Genomic DNA, 26,078 nt, shown 5'->3' on the forward strand with positions numbered 1-26,078 from the left:
AAATGTAGAAGATTGCATATTGTGTATTAAATTCAGACTCAACCTATTTTTATACCGATGTTTTTAAAATAAGAGTTATTCATGTCTGTGTGGCCATCAAGCTATGCGATTCCCAGAATAAGGAATCCCTAGCAGTAAATATTTAAATAACAATACATATTTAAATAACTTATATTTTTATGACACCCAAATCTGCTTCCTGAAATAGCTGTGCTATACTCCCTGACTGTAAAGCCAGCTCTGAATTTCCTTAATTAACTGCTGTTTCCTTTGAAGGAACGGTGATGTGGAACTATGGCTCCTGACAAAGAGCTACTTCATGTGATCAAGGAATTAAAGAGTAAGTGCATGGAGGAGTCAGTGTGGCTGCTCTCTTCACTCTATGCATTGCTAAAATAATGGACATTATCTGGGGTCTGCTTTGAGGTTGGGCGTATTTCTCACATATCCCCTGGACCGGCTTTCTTTTATATTATGTATAGTTTCATACCTGGTATCTGGACAAAGCACAGTTCATGGCTGTTGAATAGGCAGTTCTGCTGACCTTCCCCTTAGGCAGACCACTTAGAACCCAGCCAGAATGAGAAAGAATGGCCAGATCCCAGCTGCAGAGGGTAGCCTGTTCATATTGGAGCTATTTTTGCACTTTTGCTCTCTGGGAGATTAGCATCGTCCCTGGGCAAACCTCTGGCTGAAAAGAACTGACCACAAACCACAGACAAGAGCCTATCTTGTCACAGGCTAGAAAAGAAACCACTCAAAATGAGATAATTTACCCAATGGAATTATGTGTATGCAACAAAGTTTAGCATGAGTTTACACTGGGATCAGTTGGGCTTCTGTGGCAAACCCCATGTATCCTCCCTGCATTTATTTGGTTGGAGTTGTCCACCACATGCCTCCCTGCAAGTTGCCAGGCCCTGGACAGCAGATCCTTGAGGGCCCCGGTCTCCGGCTGCTGCTTCTTAACTCCAGGTCAGTCAACAACAAGGCCCCCCTCATATGCGATTTGATCGCAGAGGAGGGGGCAGACCTGGCATGTATCACCGAGACCTGGCTGGGCCCAGAAGGTGGGGTAGCCCTTTCGGAAATGTGCCCAGCTGGGTTCCAGGTGTGGCACCAGCCGAGATGCCAGGGTAGGGGAGGAGGGGTGGCTGTTGTCATCCGAGAGTCTCTGGTGGCCTTTAGGGGCCCTGCCCCACAAGTGGCCAGTTGTGAGACCCTGTTTTTCAAGTTGGGTTCCCAAGAACAGTTGGGAGTGCTGCTACTGTACCAGCCTCCCTGCTGCGTAGCAACCTCCCTGCCTGAGCTGCTGGAGGCTGTCTCAGGGTTGGCGGTGGAGTTCCCCAGACTTATGGTTCTGGGAGACTTCAATCTGCCTTCCCTGGGACGGGCCTTGGAGGCAGCTTGGGAGTTCATGGCTACCATGGCAGCCATGGGCCCGTCCTAGATCATTCAAGACCCGACTTGAGACAGTGGCCTCACCCCGGACTTGGTTTTCTTGTCGGAGCAGTGGCAATGTAATCTGAGGGGAGAGCCGCATCTATCTCCATTGTCATGGTCAGATTATGCCCTGGTGGCCCTGAGATTCTCTTATGCCATCCCCCTCTGCAGGGAGGCGGGACCCATTCGATTGGTCTGCCCCTGGCGACTGATGGACCCAGCAAGGTTTCAGAGGGAGCTGGAGGTTATACCCGAGGATCTGCTGCATGGTCCAGCGGAGGCCCTGGCTGCTGCCCGGAATAGGGAGGTGGCCCGGGCCTTGGATAGGATTGCGCCTGTGCGGCCTCTCTTGCCTCATCCAGCCTGACACTCCCCGTGGTTCACAGAGGAGCTGAGGGTTTTGAAGAGGCGTAAGAGACATCTAGAGCACCACTGGAGGAAGAAAAAGACCGAATCTGACCGAACACAAGCTAGAGCCACTATTAAGGCCTACCTTGTGGTAAGAGCGGTGAAACAGCGGTATTTCTCTGCTCTTATTGCATCCACAGATTGCCGTCCGATGGCCCTGTTTAAGATCACACGTACCCTTTTGGGGAAGGTGGCTCCAGTGACCCACCTACAGGGCCATGTGGAAGAGTTTTCTGAGCATCTGCAGGATAAAATTACTCAGATCCATTCCAAGTTGGACTTCACATGTGAAGAAGGGTCTGAGGAGATGCCGAGTGTCCTAACAGTCAGGAATCATGCTGAGACGAGGAGTAGGTCTCTAGTGTTTATTACTGCTACATAAGACAGAATCCTAACAAACTGAAGAAGCATGGGAAAACCCAGACAGATAAACCCCAAAAGTTAAGGCGGGTCTGATCTGCGTCTCTTTGAATGGCTGCTTAATTCCTCAGTACTACGCATGTGTTTTCCCCCCTGGATAGAGGCCCCCTCCTGCTCGCCATCAGTACTCATGACACCGAGGGAACATTTTAGCCTTGTTATCTGGGAGAGTTTGATCCTGTTGGACCCGAGGAAGTGGACAGGATCCTCCGGATTGTGAATGCCACCACCTGTCAGTTGGATCCATGCCCCTCCTGGCTGGTGAAGGCAGTTCGGGAAGTGACATGTGGTTGGGTCCAAGCGATGGTAAATACATCCTTGAGTGAGGGGGTGTTCCCGGCTGCCTTTAAAGAGGCACTGGTGCACCCCCTCCTCAAGAAGCCATCGCTGGACCCAACTGTGCTGGACAATTTTCGTCCAGTCTCCCACCTCCTCTTTTTGGGGAAAGTGGTTGAGAAGGTGCTGGCGTTGCAACTCCAGAGGATTCTGGATGAAATGGATTATCTGGACCCCTTCCAGTCAGGTTTCAGGCCAGGATATGGGACAGAAACTGCATTGGTTGCACTTACGGATGATCTCTGGCGGGAGTGGGATGGAGGCAGTGCATCCATCCTTGCTCTCCTTGATCTCTCACGGGCTTTCGATACCATCGACCATGGTATCCTTTTGGGACGGCTCAGGGAGCTGGGGGTGGGCGGCGTAGTTCTGTGTTGGTTCACCTCCTTCCTCCAGGGTCGATCCCAATTGATGGTGATAGGAGAGGAGAGATCCGACCCTTGACCCCTCCATTGTGGGGTGCCGCAGGGTTCAGTTCTCTCTCCTCTCTTGTTTAACATCTACATGAAACCACTGGGTGAGATCATCCATCGCCACGGGATGAGGTATCATCAGTATGCTGATGATACCCAATTGTACATCTCTATCCTGGGTGAGGTAAGTGATGCAGTGACTGCCCTTTCTCAGTGCCTGGAGGCTGTGGGGGTCTGGATGGGGAACAATAGGCTTCAGCTGAACCCTGGTAAGATGGAGTGGCTGTAGATTGACGGCGCCTCACCCTCTGGAAATTGTCATCTTTAGTTCTGGATGGGGTTGCACTGCCCCAGACAGACTCAGTGCATAATCTGGGGGTTCTCCTGGACTCACGACTCCTGCTCGAAGAGCAGGTGGCAGTCGTGGCCAGGAGGGCCTTTGCGCAACTTTGGGTTGTGCGGCAGCTACGCCCATTCCTAGAACGAGAGGCCCTCCGAACAGTCACTCATGCCCTGGTCATCTCCCATATAGACTACTGAAATGCGCTCTACATGGGGCTACCCTTGAAGAGTATCCAGAAGCTTCAGCTGGTCCAGAATGCAGCCGCACGGGCCATTTTTGTGCCCCTAGGTTGGCACATATAACACCTTTGCTGCACGAGCTGCACTGGGTGCCAGTTTGCTTCTGGGTCCAATTCAAAGTGTTGGTTATCACCTTTAAAGCCTTACATGGCATGGAGCCAGGTTACCTGAGGGACCCTCTCATCCCCATTACATCGGCCCGCCCCACCCAATCATTCAGAGAGGGCATGTTACAGACCCTGTCTGTAAGAGAATTTCATCTGGCGGGGTCCCGGAAACCCTCCTTCTCCACAGTGGCCCCCGCCCTTTGGAACATCTTGCCCCCAGAGGTGAGGCAGGCCCCTTCACTCCTGTCCTTCCGGAAGGCCCTGAAAACTTGGTTCTGCCATCTTGCCTGGGGTGGGAAAGTGGGTAACCATTCTTGGGGGTGGCTCGCACCCTAGAGGCCCTCCCACCAGCTTGGAATTCTACCCTCTTGGATTTTATATTTATTTATTACATTTTATAGTAATTGTAATGTGTCTGGTTTTATGAGATTTTAACATTTATGATTATAGTTTGATTTTATTGTAAACCGCCCAGAGTCCCTCTTTTGGGGAAGATGGGCAGTAATTAAATTTGAAAAATAAATAAATGTCTGCGAGAATACAAGGCAGATTATTCTAAGCCCTTTTCACGGCATCTACAGTGCCTACCAGGGATGTCCATAAACTGAAGAAATGATCCAGATTTTTCACTGATCCAAGACTGTACACATAAGGGGTAATGAGTGTTTGACTGTAGGCACAGACACTGTCATACACAGGCCTTGAACCGATTAGCATCAGGGATGGATTCACTGGGCAAGATCCTAACCCACACTTGGATGGGTTCTTTGCCAAACAGGTTAGCAGGACTGGAGGAATAAATAAAATGAAACCCTTAGTTAACTTGCATTGTTAGAAATTCAACAATAAAAAATATAGACCCTCCCAGTCCTCCCAGTCAATTTATCCTGTCTGGAGGGAGTGGTACACCTGAAAGCTGAGCTTTCTGGATAAACGTACTGTATAAATAATAAAACAGTGAGTAGGGCAGCCCATCAATTAACACATTTTACTCTATGAGTCAACCTGCCTTCTATTGATTGATTGATTGCCTCTCTGGCCAGAACAGATCATACTGTTTAAACAAAATAAATAAATTCCTTTGCTTTGGCCAAGGAGGGAGGCAATGGCATGAATAACCTTGCTTGGCTAAATGAGATTTTCTTTTATGCTCTTTCTATCATCCTCCTTTCTGCACATGAGCACTCACGTGCGCAGCCTTTAGAAATGTTTTATGGGAGTTGCCCTCCCTTTTTGCTAGACTATCAAGTCTTTTTATGGGGTCTCCCCAGATATATCTCCCCCTTGTTCCTCATTCTGACATTTGGGCTATAATGGGTATGTTTGGCACACTCTCTTCACCTGATTTGAACTTTAGCAGGCAAAATGCTACAGCAGGACTCAAATGTTTTATGAATTGGGATATGACCACTCCGACTCTCTCTTTTCCCCTAGATACCCTGATCGACTTAAACAAAAACTATCGGGAGCGGGGTCTCCCAGTGACAGATGGTAGCCAGGAACTGCAACCATTCTGTGCCCAGCTGGAATTTCTGCTGCAGGTATGAGGCTTGATCATCAACTCCAGGCCTTTGCTTGACAATAGGGTAAATCTTGAGCACCTGGAGGTGATAGCAGGGGTTGCTCCAGTTTTAAAAGCCCTCTGCTAGGGCTTAATTCAGATCTCTGGCAATGTCATCTGCTCCTCTTGAAGCAGGGGGAGAGTAAGAGGGAGGAGAAGGAGGTATAAGAAAGAAAAGAGAGAGAGAGAGAGAATAGTCCTACCTAATTCTGTGTGCTGGTAGCCACCACTACCAACAATCCTCATAGACAACCCCAAAGGAATACTGTATAGCCTCCAACTGAAGAATGGTTTTTTACTCCTGGATTACAGAGTACATCACAAGAGTTACAATTTAAGTGAGTCTAGCTACTAATTTTGTAGCATGATGCACTCCCAGCTTTTGAAGTTGTTCCTTACGCCATAGGCAAAGTCCCATCTTTGTGCTGCCCTAACAGAATTTTACCTTTTGCTATGTGATGAAGAGGAGGAATATAGAGTTATTTTTCCCCAGCATTTCTATTTGAATTTCCAATATAGTATTGTTTATAGTATTCCCTAAAACATGCTTATTTAGAAAATCTGTAATCCCCTATTCTTCATTTCTGTCACCAGTCAGCTTATAATCAGCTACTGAATCATTTATCATAGCATCAGCGAAGGACACATAAGCATTAATACTACTATTATTTTCCCCTCCTCCATATTCTAGTATGATTTGAAAGAGAAGAAAAACCTGTTTGGACAGAAAAAAGATTACTGGGATTTCCTGAGCCGAAACCTGACCAGGTTGTACAGTGACCCACATGCAGGGGTTCAACATGTCACCTCCTTGGACAAAGTAGGATTAGTTTATATTTTATCTGAGCTTATTGTGGAATATGGGGTAGTCTAGGTTGGTGAGAACAAATTGACTATGCTGCATTTCCCTTTGCCCTGGGAAGACATAGAGAAGGTGTGGGAAATTTTCCACATCTGGAGTGCTCCAAATGTTGCTGAGTTACAATTTCTAATAACTAAGCTTGCAGGGCTACTAATGGAGGACTTTTCATCACTGGATCTGCTAGCTGGGCTACTGTAAGCAGAAATTCAGCAACATCTGGAAGTCACCCATCATGGCTTAAACAACCTACTGTTTTAGAAGCAAAACATTAGGATGCATTCATGAAGATGACAGTAAATGCTGTTACATTTCTAGAGTTCTACTTCAAGCTGGTGCCCTCCATATATAATATGCTACAAATCTAGCATGCTGGATGAGGATGCTGGGAACTGTAGTCCAGTTCATCTATCTGGTGGTTGTTAGATTTGAGAAGACTGAGGTAATGAATTGCATCATTTTTTTAAAATCTCAGAAGGGCATTTCATTTTGTAAGAAACATTCAAAATCTTACAAAAGGAAGTATAGTTACTATGGCAATCTGGTTAGTCAAAACTATTTGCCAAAAATATACTCTAAGATTAGATCTTCACATTTATCTCTTTCTACAGCTCTCCATTAAGCTTTTTAAGATCTACCCAGGTCCATAATGTCCTTTTTTATTTTTAATGTCTAGGACCAAGATAGTCTCAGTACAATTTCCTTAATTTGAACATATTTTTTCATCCCTTCCAGCTCCAGCTTTCCATGACAGAAGCATTCTGTTACTCAACATATCATGGACATATAAAAAACAAACTGCCATGGTTATTCTAACCATGGTTTGTTGAATAGACCCTTTAGCCTGCTTCACAAGTAATTCTGAGTGATAAACTAAAGTTTAGAAAACTGCAACAATTGGGTTTGCACGTTGTGGTAAACAAAACTGAATATACTACATTATCTCTTAGGACAGTGTACACATTTGGGATTTTATTGAATAGAGTTACTGAATAGATCTACCTCCATTGTTGACAACCTGTTTGCGCACAGGAGTTCATACTGTATTCTGGGATATCATCTCATTATTTCAGTGGAAAAGAATATGTTTTGGAAGAAATAATGAGATGATGTCCCAGAATTGTACTCTGTGTTTGAAATAGGAATTAGTCTTTGTGTTTGACAAAGGGATCCTGATAAGAAATGGGCATAATGTTCCTATGGTAACATCCATGACATATAGAAATACTTCAAAGAGACATGGTATCTAGTATTTTTAAAGAAGAATCTTTTTCACTTTAATTTCTTCCTTTAAGAGGAAAATATTTTGAGATTTGGTCATCTAACAAATATAGTACAGGTAGGTCATGATTCATGTGAGTTCAAATAATGCAGTACAGTATTTGATTTAGTGCAAATTATAAATTGATGCCAGGTCACGTTTGATGTGACCCAAAGTTTGGTTAGTTTGAAGTTAGTGTGCACACAGCTGAGGCTAGTGCATGTGCAGTTGCAGTTGGGATTTTAGATGCTGCTAATCTTTGTGTGTGCAAAATGGAGAAAAGGAAGATTCCATCAGACGAAAGCAGTACAAGTTTTAAAAAGAAGAGGCTTGTTATTACATTAGATCAGCCTTTCTCAACCTTTTCACCCTGGAGGAACCCTTGAAATATTTGTCTGGACTCGGTGGGGCTTCCAGTGGGAATGGCGGACTGAACGGCTGTACCCGCTTGTTCAGTGGGCAGAGCTGCCAACATTGTGGAGATATGTAACTGCTTTGGTTTATTTTGAAGTGGGATAAGGGTTGAAGAATGTTCATCTGATGTCAGGGCCAGCCCAAGAGCAATGACGGGTCAGTGTATTCCAAACTCCAGTTCTTTATTTGCTCTCACCGTACAGACAGAATCTTGCCAGACTAAAGCTACCCTAACTAACCTAACCTAAGGGGAAATAACTGGGGAAGCTCTAGGGCGGGGCCACCCTGAGCTTCTTCACTTTCCTACCAACGCTGTCCGGACTGTGAGTCCTCTTATATCATTGGAATGTGCTCCCTCCTTCCTGAGAATCAGCGGCAGCACTGAAATCCACCACATCTGGTTTGCTTTAAGGATTTGATTGATGTTGTTTGCCTTTAAAGATCTGGATTTACTGTTTTGAATTGGCTTTGTTTTGGGGTTTATTAAAATTAAAATTATTAAAACTGTTGTATTAGGGTTAAAGAATGTTTATCTGGTTTGCTTTAAGGATTTGATTGATGTTATTACCTTTTAAAGATATGGAATTACTGTTTTGAATTGTCTTTGTTTTTGGGTTTATTAAGATTGGGATTATTAAAATCGTACTATTAAGTATAATAGCAGACAATTTATGTGCTTTTTAATTCTTCTTATAGTAGACAGAACTCTATAGAATAGTGGTAGGAGGGGAATAATTAAATATGTTTTATCTTTTGGAGGGGAGAAAGATGTTTAGGAGGTTTATATGAACTTGTTTTCCTTTATTTTAATATAAGGGGGAGGAGTAACTGTACTTAGTGATTTTTATTATGTGTTAAAATGGAATGATTTTTAGAAATAATGTGTCATGGGTACTGATGGTGAGCAGGAGGGGTCCCCTGTCCAGGGGGGAAAACACATGCGTAGTAGAAAGAATTTGAGCTGTCATTCAAAGAGACACAGAACAGACCCGCCTTGATTTTTGGGGTTTATCTGTATGGGTTTTCTCACGCTTCTTCAGTTTGTTAGGATTTTCTGTCTAATGTAGCAGTAATAAAACACTAGAGACTTATTCCTCGTCTCAGCATGGTTCCTGCTTGTCAGGACATAATGTGGTGTTTTGATTTAATACAGAGTAAGAGATTGATTATGGAAATTTTTGTATATCCTTGCTGTTAAAAGTCGGAAGCCACATCTTTTTGTAAATTAAAAAAAAATTCTTTTGTGTTTCTGTACTTTTTTAGTTTTTTTCTTCTTTCTTTGTAGTTTTTTGTTTTTTTGTAGTTTTTATTCTTCTCTTGAAACCTAATAAAATTTACTATTAATTTTTTTTTTTCAGGCCTCGGGGGACCCCTGCACGTTCAGGCTCAAATATAGACCAGAAGTTACAAAATCATTATATTTGTTCCATGGGTAGGCCTGTATGTATGCGTTAAGAGTGTTCTTAACTGAATATAAAGAATGAAGCTTACCTCTTGAATGTGAAGTTGCCCGAATTTGAATTTTTTTTTAAATAAATCGTGATCAACCAGGGAACCTCTAGTGACCTCTCATGGAACCCCAGGGCTGCACGGAACTCTGGATGAGAAACCCCTAGCCTAGACAGAGTATAAAAATAAATAGGTCTTTTTTTTTTAGCAAATAGGGCAATTTAAGGAGTTCTTTACTACTTTGGCCTATACATCAGAATATACACTTTTTTACTTGACAGCTGAAAACTGCTGTGGGGAAGGGCCGTGCTTTCATCCGCTATTGCCTGGTCCATCAACAGTTAGCTGAGACCTTGCAGCTCTGCTTCATGGAACCAGAAGTCACCAGGTAAGAGCCCTTTCTTCAGCCCCAGTTTGAAAGAAGCTTGATGTCTGTGTTCGCATCACGTCAACTGTGTTGGAAAGTTGAGCTTTATTTATTTATTCCTGGTTAAGCTACCGTGTGGGAAAGCTACTGTAAAACTGGGGTCTCTGTGTGTCTCCACATTGGTGAGAACAATTACTTCACCTATTCTCCAGATTCCTGAATTTTAGGACCTCCAAGAAAATGCTAGTGCAATGATTTTACAAGACGCTTCCATAAACCGCCTTCCATGAAATAAAATAAAAAATTTAAAAGCTATGAAATTGACAAGAGTTAACAAAGGCTACTGGTTTGTGTTGTTGCTCTTGTTTTCTTGTTTGGTGTGGAGTAGGAGTGATGAGATTTTTGTTGCTGCAGATAGTGTGGTAGCTCAGGGCACTGTTACTCACCCCTTGTTCTCAGCAGTTCAAGTCAACCTAAATTTAAAACTTTTTTTAAAACTAAGAGGTGGGACCAGAACAAAGAAAGGGTGAGTGCCAAGATAAAAATTACTTTTGATTTCATTTAATTTACACTCTAATGCAATTATTTAAATACAATTAATATGATTATTTCTCATGATTAAAAAAATATCTATCCTGTCACATTAAAGCTTAATGTAATGTAGTGTAAATTTGCTGTAAATTTTTAAAGAGGCTCTGAGAGTCTCACCAAAGATTTTGAGGGCTCTGTGTTGCCCTGGGCCTCAATACAATGCTAACCCTGTTTTAGTAGGGCAATCCTTGGTTGGCAGAGTCTGCCTAGTTCAGCATTTTCACTGTAGGGGGGTGATAGATGTATGTTAATTGTATTAGCTTCTCTTGTATGCTCAAGGTTCATGATAATTAGGAGGTCTGCCACCTTCTAAGCCAGTTACATTTGTTTGGATCTGGTCTATGGTGGGAATGGAACGGAGGTAACACTGGCAGATGGGATTTAGTATCCTCTGTGGTTTGTTCCTTGCAGTGAGTGGTACTATGCACGTAGCCCCTTCCTGGACCAAAAGCTATGTACAGACATTTTGAGCTCCCTCTATGAGTTGGATGGCGTTGCCTTCCATCTGGCCCTCTGCAGAGAAGATTTGGATGCTGCGTGGCCCACAGTCTCAAAGTGAGTAGCAAAAGACACAAGCCTTCTCAAATACGGGAACCAGAGATTCACATATAGCCACCTCACACTGATATTTCTGAGTAAGGCCTCTTGGAGCAATGTAAGGGAACATTTCTGAGGCTTGTTGCTCAGGTAACTGTATGCTGTGGAATGTGTATTCCTCCAGGCCCCAAAACACTACCGTGAGAGAGATATACTTTTAATAGGACAGCTGCACTGGAAATTGTAAGATAATCAGGCTTTAGTTATTGTCTTATTTATTTACAAATACACTTCTCTAGTATTATAAAATACATATTCATTCTTCTTTCCTCCTCCATCATTGTTCTCCACATCTTTACAAGATTATTTGTTCCCCATAATGTGATTCATGTACTTTCGCTGCTGGTGGGCCCTCAGACTCTGTGAAGCTTGCACAAACTCTTTTATGTCCCTGTGGATTGTTTGCTGTGCCTTTACTTAATGGTCTATAATGCCCCTGGGTCTACTCCCTTTCTAGAAAATACCCTTCTTACAGGTTTAGGCCATGCCATAATCTGTAATGCTCTCTCTAGGGTAGTGGTAAAGAATCTGTGATTACTAGATAATGTAGATCTATAGCAGCCATGGTGGGGAATGCTGGGAATTGTAGTTCAGCAAGTTCTAGAGGATCACAGTTCAAACTGACTTCAAGTGGCTTATCTTGAGAGATGTCCTCCAGAAATTTTATGAAACGGGACATGAAGTAGGACATTAGATGCAGAAGTCAGTAGCTTCCTCCTTGATCCATTATTGTTGTTTTTCCTAGAGTTTTGCCACAACATTCCACTAGAGCTGCAAAGTACACCCAGCCATGGGATGGATTTTCTAAGGTACACAATTTGTTTGTTTGTTTAACCTTTCTCCTATCATGGGGCTCTAGGTGTAACCAATGACCAAACCCTCACCTGCTTACTGTGATGGTTGCCTTATTCAGAAAAAACACAGACTCACCAGCCAGGGCTAAGGATATCTGGTTTATTAAGAATAGAATGCAGACACGGAGAAAGACGGGAATGAGCACATGGCATGCGAGGTAGCCGGTAAATACCCGCGGTGCGGACCTGATCCTTCCCCACCCCCCATTGTCCCAAAGTCCTGACCAACGGTGAACCCAGAGTCTCGATGGGCGATCAGGGGGATTAGTGCTGATTACCTCTGTCCTCTTCCTGTGTCCGGAGCAGGTGTGTCCCCGTGGTAATGCAGAGATGTCAGGGAGATAGGATGATGGCTTCCCGGGTCAGGGCCAAGGTATGGCTCCTTTGTCCTTTATCTGTATTGTCTTTCAGTGCTTATGGGATTAGCACTGATTCTTTCCTCCCCACTCCCTTTCCCCGGAAAGGCATGTTCCCCATTGTGATGTATGTATACATCGCAACGGGGGACATGACACTTACCTTCAGGAAGCCAGCTGCTTTACAGTATGTATCCTGAGGCCACACCAGTTTCTTACCTGTCTCCTTCACACATGCAAAATTTTTCCTGCCAGAAGATGCCAGCAATGGAAAGACAAATGGTTGTCTTTCTTACTGATTAAAAGAAAGAAACTTGAGATCTTTCCACATACTCTCCACAAAGTGTGATTGTGGATTCAAGGAAAAAATGCAAAAGTTGTTTTGTGAATCTTCTGGCTGAGATGCTGCGTATTCAATTTTCACAATAAATAAATGAATAACATGTATTATGTATATCATATCCAAAATTAGAATTGCAGAAACAGAATCTCTAGATTCAAAGTTGAAATTAGGTGACTTCCACAATTTCCTGTAAAAGATAATTATAGAGCCATTTTTCCCAACCTAGTGCCCTGCAGAAAAGTTTGGAACAATTCCCACAATTCCCAGGTAATCCTTTTTATTATTTGAAGAAAGGCAAACATTTAGAAAAAGTTACAAATTCAATTTTATAATTAGGGGAAGAAGTAATGGAGATATTAGGGCTTCTGGTCATCAATATCTCTCCTAGCCAGCTTCTTTCCCATTCTGTTTTGCAACATCAGCTTTGCAGAGCTCATCCTGAGTGAGGAAAATGAATATTCAAGCACAGTAAGTACTTGCAAATTGCTCTGCAAATGCTATGTATGCTGTCATTCTGACTTGTGCAAAATGTTTGTTGCTTTTATTTTCATTCATAGTACCGTAGCGGCAGTGAGTGAACTTTCTCAAAACCAGCCTTTCTGCAAAGTCTCTTACAGCAGTTCCTAACCAAAGAAGCAAGATTGTCATAGAGTCTGAGTAGGCAGGTTTATTGCAAGGAAAAAAGGGGGCAGGTTGCAGAATCCTGGGTGTGTGTACCTTGGCCCTCATTTATCTGTGTGTATGTTACCCATTGCATTTGATCTTCTTTCTAACTGGTCTTGGTTTAATGGGGAAGATGCTAATTGCTTATTTGATACTACAAAAAAACACCCATCTGTTCTTGGACTGCAATATTTTGGAAACATCCATTTCTCTTCTCAGCCTGAGGGAATTCCATCACACTTTGTTTATGAACATGTACAATGTTTTAGTGACTGTAACTTTAATTCTTTTAGTATTTCTATCAGGGTAGTATCACCTTGTACCAAATACTTATTTATTCATTTATCTTAGGTTGGAAACTCAAACCAAGAACATGGGCTTCATCAAGGAAGCACTTTAGGTTACAGGAGCAAACTCAGAACAACAGATCAATATGTGACTGATTCAAGTGTGGATGATCAGTTGAGACCTGGGCTGGAACAGCCATTGGAGAAATGGATTGGGGTCTGGCGAAGCAGAAAGAACAGTCTACTGCAGATGGGTTCTCTTCTGAAGCTGAATCCTTTTATGGAAAGGCATGTCCAGTGTCCACCTTCTGGCAAGGAGCAGAAGAAGGCAAATGGTGATTTGAAGGTCCATTTGGAAAAACTGGGAAAGGAGCAGCCAAGTAGCATGTCTTCCACCGAAGGAGTATGTTATCCTCAACCTAAACACAGCCTCTGCAGAAAGGTAGATGGGATAATGGAAGGTGACAGCTTATGGAAACAAGAAGACTTGAGAACATTGATAGGGGAATTGAGTGTTTTACAGCAAAAGTTGGCCCTGCAACAAGAGGAGAATACCTCTCTAAAGCAAAGTCTTTCTGAAGAGAACCGTTCTCTGAAAGAGGAACTGACAAAATATGAAGAACAACAGAAAGAGAAAATAGGCAAGCAGGAAAAACAGCAACAGGAGTTGGCCAAGGTAGTAAAAGCACTCGGAGAAGCAGAATGTAAGATTGCCAATTTGACTGGTGAATGTCAAGAGGCAAGGGCCAAGAAGGATGGTGTTGAGACATCTCTCAAAGAGGCAGAACAAAGACTGAGTTCTCAGGAGGCAGAGAGGAGAAAACATCTGGCACACATGGAGGCCCAAGAACTGAGGCAACAGCAACTGTTTTCTCGATGTCAGGGACTGCAGGAGAAATTGAAAGTATGTGAAGAGAGCCTGGAGAGGTGGGAAGTACATGCAGCAGCCATGAAGAGCCAACATGGCCAACTGGAAACAATCAAGGAGCTGTCAGAAGAGAAATGTTGCAGGGTGGTAGAAAGAGAAGAATGTTCAACTATACTGGAAATAGATCCATTTAAGGAGAAACTAGACAGGAGCTTGGCTGAAATAAAGGACTTAGAAAAGGAGAAGGAGACTCTAATGGAAACCCTTGTGTCTCAAGAACAAAGTCTGGTGTTTTCCAAACTAGAAATTAAAGACCTTCAGAAGGAGCTGCTGGTAAGTCAAGAGCATCTTGTCACTCTCCAGGTGTCTCTGGAGAAGCAGGAAAAGGCCCTGAGGGACTGTGAAAAAGCAGCTCAGAGTTTGCAAAGAGAGCTAAATGACCAATCTGCCTGCCTAAAGGAAACCTTGGAGAAAAACACAACCCTGGAAGCCCAGTTAGAGGAAATGGCCAGCAAAAAGGTCCGGCTGGAAGCTGAAACTCTTGAGGAACAGAGCAGATGGGAAAGAACTTTGCAGGCACTCACAGGCCAGCTATGCACTTTTGAAAAAGAAGTGGTCAGGCTTCAAGAGGAGAGGCAACAGCTCCAAGCCACTCTGCAACAAGCCCTTGGAGAAGGAGAAGTCCTGGCAAAAGAGGCAGAAACTACTACTGCTATTCTGGAGAGACAAACTCAGGAGATTACATGGCTTAGAGGTGAGCTGGAGACATTGAAAGCCACCAGCCAAACTCTACAGAAAATCCAGCAGGAGAAAAGTGAAAGCATAGCTTCAGCACTAAGAGAGGAGTGCCTGAAGCTGAAAAATCATGTGGAGCAGCTGCAGCAGGAGAAAATGCAAGCCACTGATATAGCAAAAAGGCTGAGTGAAGAGCTGGGGCAATGCTGGAATTGGCCCACAGAAGATGCCGTTCTGCAGAGGGCACTGGTTCCTTCCATCACAGTGACTGATCTAGCATGTGAGAGCAAAATCAAGGAAACCAGGGATCCTGTCAAGGAAAAGGACATTGCCACAGAGGAAAAGAGCCATGGAATAGCAAAATCACCTTTGACAGTGAAAGAGGTTCAGGCTGATGTGCTTCAGGATTTGGAAAGACTTGTAAAGAAGGGTGACAGTGCCAGACAGAGAACTGAAGTCCATGAGAAGGTAGGTGTCTATTATTCCATGATAGCCAAGGGTACCACTAACCCTGAGGATAGTTCCACATGTAACTGATATTTATCTTTTCAAATAGGATAAGACCTATGGCAAGCCATATACCACAAAGCAGAACTATAAAGAACTGACATTTCTTTGCCAAAGTGTCCCAAGGTGTCACGTAGTGTTGAGGATACCAACTCTGCTAGATACCACTAGCATTACCTATAAATTGAAAACACTCAGGGATCAGTGTGGGGAGGCCATATGTTTATTTCTAGAAAAGTAAGTGAGATTTTGTGCTAGTTTTCTGATGAATTAGCTCCCTTTGGTATACACAGACATCACAGACATTACCAAAATGGAAGTATTTTGGGGGGGGTTTTCTGTAAGGCTAACATAAAATGAAGCTGACTCAGGGATGTAGTAATAGAAGTGACAGCCACAATTCTCTGCACTTTGGTAGGATGGAAGTCGGCATATAGCTATTATGTGATTGAAGGATTTGAGGGTTCAAAATCAAGTACTAATTGGCAAAAAGATTAGAGCTTAAAATAATTTGGGGACACACTATTTGCATTCAGTTTAATAGATAACTGACTGTATTTTACTCATATTCAAAATTTCAACCCTGAATCTAATTTTTGGTATAAAATTCCAGTTTCTGCCAAGGGATTGATTATTTATTTATTTAAACAATTTCTAGAGCCTCCCATCTCATGATGGGCAGCGTGCAGAGATTAAAACCAAAAACCCCACCAATAACACAGCTCATAAAATCAATATTCAAAAACTATGCTATAATGCATGCCTGGTGTTAAAACAATCATTCCCCTTCAAACCACTAAGAAAAAAAACAATCAAACAATGGAACTTGCATATACTCCTGGCCCAAATGTCTGTGGGAACATCCAGGTCTTTAACACCTTGGCAGGACAGGACCTGGAGCATGCCAACTCTGCTGATTCTGGTGGGGTGAGCGGAAACCACTGGAGACAAGAAGTTCCACAGGTAACCATGTAGGGCTTTATAGGTGATAGGTGATAACCAGCACTTTAAATTGCACCTACTGGGGGCCGGTGTAGCATAGTAAGAATTACACTTGATCAAGTAAGACTTGCATTCCTCATTGTGCTACTAGGATTAAAATACAAGTTAAATCAAAATTGTTGAAACCAGCAATGTCATAGTAGTATAATCATAATCTGTCATCAGCCATATTCATGGTACAAAGAAATCACCTGGTGCTACTTCAGGAGCAACTCCAATTTCACACATGCTCGAAATTCATCCAGAAAAGACAGATCTTAATCACTTTCCAGAACCAAAGCGATGATGGGGTCTTCCTTATCTCCAGAAGCACACTGTTCCAAAGGAGGAGAGGTGCCACAGAGAAGGATTACCCTCTGGGTCCCTCATGGCAACATATCCTAGGGGTTGGGACCACAGCAAGCCTTGCCTGCTGGATCTCACCAGAAGGAACAGATTCCACACAGAATTGTTTTAGAAATATGTCAGATCATTAACTCTGGAGTGTCATGTTTCTGTAGACTTACTTCAAGAAAGTAGGACTCAGTGAAAACTGTATTACAAAGATAATGCAGTGTTTAATATAAGCTTACCATCACATATAAATGTAATCTGAGGCCTTTTCCCAGAAGCCTTCTTTGTGCAGTGGCAAAACATTCCACCATGTTGTTCTTCTATTGCCAGAACTTCAGTGACAGAAAGAGGAAAAATAAGGCATCTTCAGGATCCTGCATTTTTGGGTTTTCACTATTTTGAAGCATGTACAGATAGTCCTCATTTAGCAATCACAATTGGGAATGGCAACTTAGTCATTAAGTGAAGCAGTCATAAGTGAAACTGTGACTGTGCTTCTGGTCTTACTTCAGCTTCCCTTTGTTGTACAGACCTGCAAAAGTTGTAAATACAAGGATTGGTTGTAAAGTTACTTTTTCATCACTGTCGTAACTGTGAACGGTTGCTAAATGAGGCAGTTGCTAAACAAGGACTAGCTGTATTGCCATCTGTAAACTTTGTTCCTTCATCCTGGTCTCTAGAGTATTTACAATTATTTTCAAATCCATTAATCAACAGAGTGAAGTCATGGTGAAATATGAAAATTCCATTCTCACAATTATTAAGAGTGGGGCTAAGAATTAAACCACTAGTGTCATGTGCTATAAAGCAGACTTCTTTAACAAATCAAAGAAAAACAACTTTTTTTTTTATTTTGGATTATAACTCCCTTCACTTTTGACCATTGTCCAGGGTGGTTGAGGCTTATGGGACTTGTCATTTGAAATAGTGAAAGGGCTCCACATTGCCTGCCTAGCAGAATAATTGAGAATTTTAGGATTTTGGCTTAAATGAAAGGATTCTTGTCAATAGTCTATTATGGTATTCTTAGAAGCCTCTCTTGTGAAAAATTGGGTACTGGACTTAATCTTTGATCTGAGCAGCAGGCTTTCTTATGTTCTTTAAAAATTTCTGTACAAAAGCTTGAGTTGTGGAGTTTGGGTTAAAATATAACTTAATTTAGGGACTAGGAATACTGAGTAATCAGCAGCTACATGGTTCTGATTTTTGGCATTGATGACCAGTGGCATTTTCTGAAGAACTGTTGTGATGATTCAGTTTACACCCGCTGCCAAAATCAGAGCTGTTCCTACCATTAGGAGAGCTGTCACTTGAGGCAGCAGCTGCTGTGGAAACAGCTGGACCAAGGCTATTTCTTCTGGTGGAGGACAGAGGTGTGTATGTCACCCAGACATTCCTGGTTCTTTAAACTAATCTGCTGCCTCAGGTGTTGCGGAGGACACTAGCCCATTTCCCAGAACAGAAGTAAGGTTTATATGCCTGTCTAGCTGACTTCTGAATGAGGCCTGGGAAGAAGGGAGACATCATGTTTTCATTTGAAGCCAAAAAGGAAAAAATGGGCATGACTGACCAGAGTCTTGAACACGTCAAAGTGCTACTAGAATCTATGCCTTGATAATAATCCTTATTCCTGGGAGACAGGTGCAGGGCTGCAACTGGGGGGGGGGGCAAGCGGGGCATGTGCCCCGGGTGCCACACTGGGGCGGTGCCAAAATGAACGCTGGGGGGGCGCCAAAATGGGTGCAGAATCCATGTTTGCCCCAGGTGACACAGACCCTAGTTCCGGCCCTGGACAGGTATGGGTGCTCTCTGCCTGATAGTCACTAATCTTCTATGCCCTCTTGTCATACTTGATTTCCCAGAGTCTAGCTGGCCATTTGGACAAAATGACAGAAGATGTCCGGCAGGCAAAAGAAATGTTAATAGCCAAGGAGAAAACAACAGGTCATCTCATGGAGCAGCTGAACCGGTGAGGGCATGAACCCATTACATTTAAAGCTGTATTTAGGGGATGGGCTATGGCTCAGTGGCAGAGCTCATGTCTTGTATTCAGAGCAAGTGATGCTTGAAGAAAACACCTGTGTCTAAAATCTTGGAGATTCTTTGCCAGTGCCTGCAGACACTAAGGGATGATAGAACAAAGGTGTGACTCAGTGTAAGGGACCACTTTATATTCCTAATCCTTTTGAAACATAGGAAGCAGGGAGTTCTCTCAACGATCAAGTACTTCTTGTTTTCATCCTGCTTATATTTTGCAGAAGAAATGTAAAATCTCTATGTTGATGATGTTTTATAGATGTTTTATAAATGTATGATGTTTCTAGTGATACATCTCATTTGCTTTAAATGGCAAGGCCGCACACAAGGCCGCTCCGGTATAGTGAGCATGAAACTGAGACATAATTTCATTGGACAGTGGGCTGCTATCGGTGAAAAGAAGGCCCTCTGCAGTTATTAGTGTATACTAAATTAGATGGTATGTCTGGCATGTATACTGGCTGTTTGATTCCTTGTAATGGAGTGGGCCCTTCCAAAGGTATCATGCTCAGAGATCACAACAATGGGAAATCAGCAGTCTAAAGTACTAGGATAGACTCCAAACCGAGGCTTGAACTGCAGTAGCAGCATTGCTTCCTGCTTCTAAACTAGAGCAGGGAACCTATGTGATCCATCAAATATTGTTGAACTACAACTTCTGGTAGCTAGCCAGCATGTCTAATAATGAGAGATGCTGGGAGCTGCAACACTGGATGATCTGTATGTTTCCTTTCCTTACTGGAAAGAGTTTCAAAGCACTTTTTTGGAAGGAACTCTGAAGCATTCCACAGCTCTGATAATCATAGTAGACCCTGAATTACAAGAGCGTTTCTTTACTGCTTAGGTCTCAGCAAAAAAAAGAACAATTACAACTTTTGCTGGAGAAAATCTGCCAGGAATCTGAGGAGAAGGAGAAGAAATTGAAAGAGGAGCTGTCGGAACAGGGAGTCCTCATCAGCAATATGAAAAGAAAACTTCTGGAATTACTGCAGTGAGTGAAGAGGAATAGATAATGGCTTTCTTCCATGTTGGTTTTAGCTTTGGAAACTTGTACTTGTGGGGGGAAAAATACTAAATAAGTTACAGGCCAGGAAAGCTCAGATGCTCCCCTTCCAATGTGTCCAAGGTAATCAAGGAAGCTCTAAAAATAGGTAGCTCCTCTTTTAGAACTGGCTCCACAAAGGATGACCCAAGGAGGCCCTTCCAGCTTTTAGCCAGTTCACTTTAATCAAGCTTGCTGCCAAGTCTTCCACCATCCAAGGGGTGGGAGGATGGCACCAGGGGGCAATTTTCTCCATTTGTCCTGTGGCTCCAAAAAAAAAAAATTAAACCTCTAGGTATGATCAGACACATGAGCAGCTTTACTTTACTACTTGCATTAAGAAAACAATATACAGGCAGTATTACACAGGTACAAGAAAAACATTTGAATAGCAATAAGCTATTGAATTCAGTGGAATGACTCTCCCTGTATCCTGAGAGGCTTGCTCAGAGACAGAGGTTTGTATACAATAGGTTGACTAGTTTCCTTAAAGATGCACCACATCTCAAAAGTACAGGACATATTGAAACAAACTAACTGTCATCCCTCCCTAGTAATAATGACCACAGCAACAGAGGCTCTCTGCCAAAGTCTCATATAACAGATCCCCTCACTCTCTTCTTCTTGGCTCCTTAAGCTCTGTCTACTGCCATGTTTCTCAATCTCAGCAACTTTAAGATGTGTGACTCCCAAAATGGCGGCTTCTCCACAGAGCCAGGCCTTCACAATACCTGGCATTGGTTTTAGTAATAGCACTTCAGATCCTGATTAGATGATAATTAGCCAGTTCATCTTTGCTACTACGGTATGCTTGAAGATGGGAAAACGATAGTCAATTATTAGGAATCTGAGGTGATTCAATAAAGGTAAAAAGTGAAGCTAAAATTGGGACCCACTAAACAGAATTGTTTTTAATCAGTTCTGGGGAATAGAATTTCCTCTTGGTGCCTTTCAGACTGTAGCTGGTTAAATAATTAATGTAACTCTGAACCAAGGTAGGGGGAGATGGGGAGCTGATCAGCATCCACTTGAAAACAAGAGACAGAGAAATGTTCTCCTTTGGTAAAGGCCATGGAAGTGTGACTCCCTCTGCCACTGAAATGTGGCATTCAGTTTGAAAGCATGCGGACTATGTTCTCACTGTGACTACTCTCCAGAAGGTAGCAGAGTCGTTTGATCTTGCAACTGCTGTTAATTACTTCCAAGCAGTTTTTATGGTAATTTTCTTTTTGGTCTGCTAAGAGAGATCATCTTGCCTTTTCTATTCGTCTCTCTGAAATAGGAGGTACATGAGAATTCTCTTCTGAAGGCTGATATATAGCAATCAGTGCTTTCCTTGCACAGATACATTCATAGTCAAACCTGTGTTTTGACCTGTGAAGATCAAATTGATGTCACTGTGTACTGACAGGGGACAGTTTCCACTGACAGGTCTGTTGTATTGTATGAACTCATTTTCAGCCAGGTGCTCTGTAGTAATGAGTGACCAGTTTTGCAAAACTGGTTCAGATTTCAAGGTCCCAGCTAGAGACATATTCACCATCCCTGAGTATTTTACGCAACTTGATATATTAGTGATGGGATGTAGCCAAGAAGAACATAGTCATTTTAGCACACAATGCTTAATCCAAAATTGTATTAACAATTCTTTTGGAATTGAACCAAAATGTGATGATAAAAGGACAAGACCAAACCATCTGAACTGCACCTCCAAAAGGAAGATTTCTGTAACCAATCTTATTAAACATTAATAAGGTTTAAATTAAACTGTAACCAATCTTATTAAACATTAATAAGGTTTAAACCAGAGAATTAAACATTCTCTGAGGCATTCAATATACACAAAGCAAACGTTTTGCTGTAGTAAGTCATTTTAAGATTATAAGAAACAAATTTGCTGTATAAAATTACCTTCCTTTGGTTTACCATGGCAGGTCAGTCAAGTTTCTTATGTCAGAGTTCATGTAAATAAGTATCAATTTCATCAACTTCCTGTAAAAAGGAAGTTACAGTTCATTCCTCTGAAACCTCTAAGCACTGTGGAACTTCAAAAGTCGCAATAGCATCTGGACTAAATAAGCCAAACACTAAATAAGCTTAAGCTGAATAAACTGCCAAGAAGTATTTTGAGGTAAATCAGACTATTTACTTTCTGCATTTTAGGGAGAAAGATGCTCTGTGGCAGAAGACGGAAGGCATCGCCTCCCCAGCTGTGAGTTCAGTTCCTCAGAATGTGGGGATGTGCGCACATTGCAAAAAAGAGTTCAGGCTTATGTCACGCCGCTACCAGTGCAGGTGATATGTTTATTCACATCTATTTCTCATTTAGATTTATAAGACCGCCCAACTCAGTTCTGACTCTGGGTGGCATTACCCAGACACAATACCTAAAAATGAATAAAAGGTAAATATAACAGGGGGAACAAGCATCCCATAACCAAAACAGATACTGCACTCTAAGTGGGCACACCACAATCTATCCCAGAGCTTGGAGGGAAAAAAAACAGGTTTTCAGAGAGTCGTTCCTTCTCTACTGGGCTGGCAGACAGCAGTGAATGTGTGGCTTGGCTGTTGTAGCCGATCAGTGCTTGGGAAGTATGTCCTAAAGCTGCCAGGCCTTAGTAGAGAGTTCATATTTTTTCCTTGGCAGAACTGGATGGATGGGGCTTGGATTTTGTCCTGTGGTTTCCTTGGCTTTCAGATTTGCACAGTACAGCTGACCAGGGTAAAGTAGCTTGCTTCAGAATTGCCTGGTATCTTTTTGGATTAAAACTGTCCCTCTCCTGCTTCAGTACTACTAGGTTTGCAGCAACACATTTCAGGGCCTCAGTTTAGGGAAGGCGGCACGATGGCTGAGTGGTTAAGACGCCAGGCTTGTTGATCAGAAGTTTGCAAGTTCAGCAGTTTGGGAGCCGAGCACCGCATGACAAAGTGAGCTCCCGCACTCGCCCCAGCTCTTGCCAACCTAGCAATTCAAAAGCATGCAAATGCGAGTAGATAAATAGGTACTGCTTCGGTGGGATGGTAACAGCATTCCGTGCCTGTCATGCCGGCCACATGAACACGGAAGCGTCTTTGGACAACGCTGGCTCTTTGGCTAAGAAACGGAGATGAGCAGCGCCCCCTAGAGTCGGACACGACTGTGCAGGGGAACATTTGCCTTCTGTACTTCCCCTAATGAAGGAAGCAGCATTTAGAGATGGAGGAAGTGACAGATGAGAGGAAAACGCACTATGGAGAATGTTAATGCACCCATCTCTGCTGCTGTGCTCCTGATCCAGTTTTCAGGTGGGGGGGCATACTTGTCTGAATTTACCTCATAAAAGAGATGGAAACTCCAATCAGGGGTCCCTGGCTCTTATTTACTTTGGCTCAGCTGCCACTGCATTAGGTACCTTCCACAGCCCAGGAGGTTGACCATTCTTTTCCAGTAAACAGTAGCAGAAAAGGGAAGTCTAAACCCTAAGATATGATGTTGCCATTTTCTGAAGCAGTGAAAACAAGTGTGGTAAGAAATATCTCATGAGATAAAAACAGAGTACCTTGACCTTTAAACAGCTAGGCTGTATCATACCACAATATTATTTGCATACCACACCATTTGCAGAGGCCTGCAGAGACTGGGGCAGATGTGATGCCATCATACTTGTTTATCATGGCCTCATTGACTTTTCCATTTATGATGTGCTTTTACAATACACTTACTGATCTTTTGCCAGCTGTGCTAATCAGCCCAAGTTCATATGTGCTAATGGCTCTCTGATAGTGGCCCTATGGTTGGGTAGTTCAAGGAAAACATTCGCTTAGTGTTTGGCTACTGTGAAAATGCAAATTCTTTGTTGAGGATCATTGGGAAAGGGATAAAAAAGGAAAGTGCTGATACTGTACAGCTTCTGCACAAATCTGTGGTGCGTCCATGCTTGCAGTGCGGTGTCCGGTTCTGTTCTCTGCACCTCAAAAGGATATTGTAGCCTTGGAGAAGATGCAGCTAAGGGTCAACTAAAAACAAGGGGCTAGAGTTACTCCCCTGTGAAGGAAGGTTATATGATGTAGAGATGTGAAATGGCATAAAAGTAAGTAGACGTTCTTCCCTTCTCATAATACTAAGTCCTACAGTTATCCAGTAATGATGAATGACACAAGATTTAGGACCAAGAATAGGAACCTTTTTCTTTCACACAGCTGTTAAACTGTGGACTTTGTGATCAATAATTGTGATGCACATGGGTTAGAATAGTTTTATAAGAGGATTAGACAAACTAGTAAGGTAGGTTGCTCAATGGCTAGTGCTTATAATGGCTATACCTTATACCTTGACTGTTGGTGGCAGGACATCAGTTACTGGGACCACAAATGGGAAGATTTCGTGCCTGGCTGTGGGCCTCAGTTGGCACCTGGAATACTGGACCGGATAAGCCTTTGGTGTGATCTAGCAGGACTCTTCTAGTGTTTATACAGTAGATATTTACAGAGGCTCATGCCTTTTGAGGTGAGGAGAGGCAGTCAGTTGCATTGGGCTCTTCTTGGTAATGGCCCCCTTCCTGGGGAGCTATGGCTGGCTTCTGCATTGGTGTATAAACCTCACTGAGCATAGTGTAATCCAAGAAGAAAGATTAGCTTGTGCTTCTCTACTCATTGCTATCACGACAGTTAGAATAATTAGGCGGTACTGCTGATGAAGCTGAATGTTCAGTCATGAATGTGTAACTCCTTTTCGATCAGACAGAGATGGGCTGGGAATCAGGTCACCAAATCAGTCATCAGTGAAAGTGATCTCCTGTTCTCTTTCTCTCTCACTCCCACAGGTGGTGCCAGAGCACTGTGTGTCATGCTTGTTCAGTGAGCAGTGGGCACAAGGAGCGCTACTGCATAGTATGCTACCAGAAGAGAAATGGTCAAAGCACATGACCCTTGATCTCATCAAGCCATCCCATACTACCCAGCCATATTGCAAGTTAGTTACTCACCTAGGGGCTGTCCATGAGTGGATCTGAGACATCAGATCCAGATCCAGAAGAATAAAAGCAAAAGGACTCTTGCAGTGATAAAAGAGAACTGCCTATCCCTGTTCAGATTGAGACTGACCCTGAACAAAGGACACTGAAGTGGTATGGAGCATCCCTATTTTTTTTTTAAGATGCAACACTAACACTATTAGTTGTTTGCTTCAATTGGTATTCCAATGAGATACGAAGCCATCCTTCCAGATTCAGACAATCTTCTCCATATGCCTTCAGACCTTGCAGCAGTATATTCTCCCAACCTTCCCACATAAGCAATAAAATATAAAACCATTTGGATAGGGAGACCACAAGGCATTCTATCCAGACTAAGTTGTGGAGAGAGTTGTTGGCCAGGCTTAAATACTGTACTTTGATTCAGTTGCTTGGGGAGATAGAGGCATAGAGGAGACTGAATTAATTTCTTCCCGTATAGAATCAGCACTCTACAGAATAAAAAGGGGGATGTGGAAGGGAATGACTTCATGGTAAACACTCTATTTTCACTTTACAACAGCAGTGCTAAAATGAAAAGACAGAAGAGGGAATACAAATGAATGTTTTGGCCAATGCAAGATTTCTTCCAGTCACCACTTTTTGCTCTGCCTCTCTGCCTCATTCATGGACAACTCAGATGATGCTGACGTAAACTTCCAACCTTCCCATGTTGTCCTTTGTCTCTATCATTCCAGAACAAATCTATTCAGGAAAAAGCATTCAGGTTCCAAATAGCACATGAAAGAGTTTTGCTTCATACTAAAATTCAGTCACCAATACCTGGTGCTATTAAGATTAGCTGGGTTGCAAGTCCCATGGTCCTCAGTCAGCAAGGACCACGTTAGCTTAGTGTTGTAGAAAGTGTGGTCCAATGCATGATCTGGAAGACATCAGCCTAAGGGAAGCTGATGTAAATTTAGTAGATCTTTACATCATTAGTACAGAGTAAGAACACTTGCATGGTTGGGAAAATGAAGTGGGGGATTTATGGCTAGGGAAGAGTCCTACCCTATGAATGATTATTGTGCTTCCAATTGGTATATGTTTATTCTGATGGAGGGGAGATATTACAATTGGAGCTGGGAATCATAATTTGGCTGCAATCCTATGCACATCAGACTGGAATTCAGATGTATATAATTGAATGAATCTTGCTTCAGAACAAACTTGTATAGAATTGTATCATTTATTATGTATTGCTTTGAAATAGGCTATGTACTTAAGAAATTAAATTTAATGAAAATCA

At 42.7% G+C, this 26,078-nt stretch overlaps 1 protein-coding gene across 3 annotated transcripts; it reads left to right on the top strand.

The window, feature by feature from the left end:
- Window positions 1-238: 238 nt before the first annotated feature.
- RUFY4 (RUN and FYVE domain containing 4) lies at window positions 239-26,078 on the top strand. Of its 3 annotated transcripts, XM_063288859.1 has the most exons (11): window positions 239-340; window positions 5,144-5,250; window positions 5,962-6,090; window positions 9,535-9,641; window positions 10,623-10,766; window positions 11,554-11,617; window positions 13,376-15,382; window positions 18,619-18,725; window positions 19,638-19,784; window positions 21,999-22,130; window positions 24,641-26,078. In XM_063288859.1, exons 1-11 carry the CDS (start codon window positions 295-297, stop codon window positions 24,741-24,743), a joined length of 3,093 nt encoding a protein of 1,030 aa, XP_063144929.1. In that variant the 5' UTR covers window positions 239-294; the 3' UTR covers window positions 24,744-26,078. The 3 variants fall into 3 exon arrangements, with proteins under 3 accessions (XP_063144929.1, XP_063144928.1, XP_063144930.1); XM_063288858.1 differs by lacking the exon at window positions 239-340 and having other exon boundaries at window positions 5,003-5,250; XM_063288860.1 differs by lacking the exons at window positions 239-340; window positions 21,999-22,130 and having other exon boundaries at window positions 5,003-5,250.

The sequence above is a fragment of the Candoia aspera genome, chromosome 1 (genome assembly GCF_035149785.1).
Source record: "Candoia aspera isolate rCanAsp1 chromosome 1, rCanAsp1.hap2, whole genome shotgun sequence".
NCBI lineage: Eukaryota > Metazoa > Chordata > Lepidosauria > Squamata > Boidae > Candoia > Candoia aspera.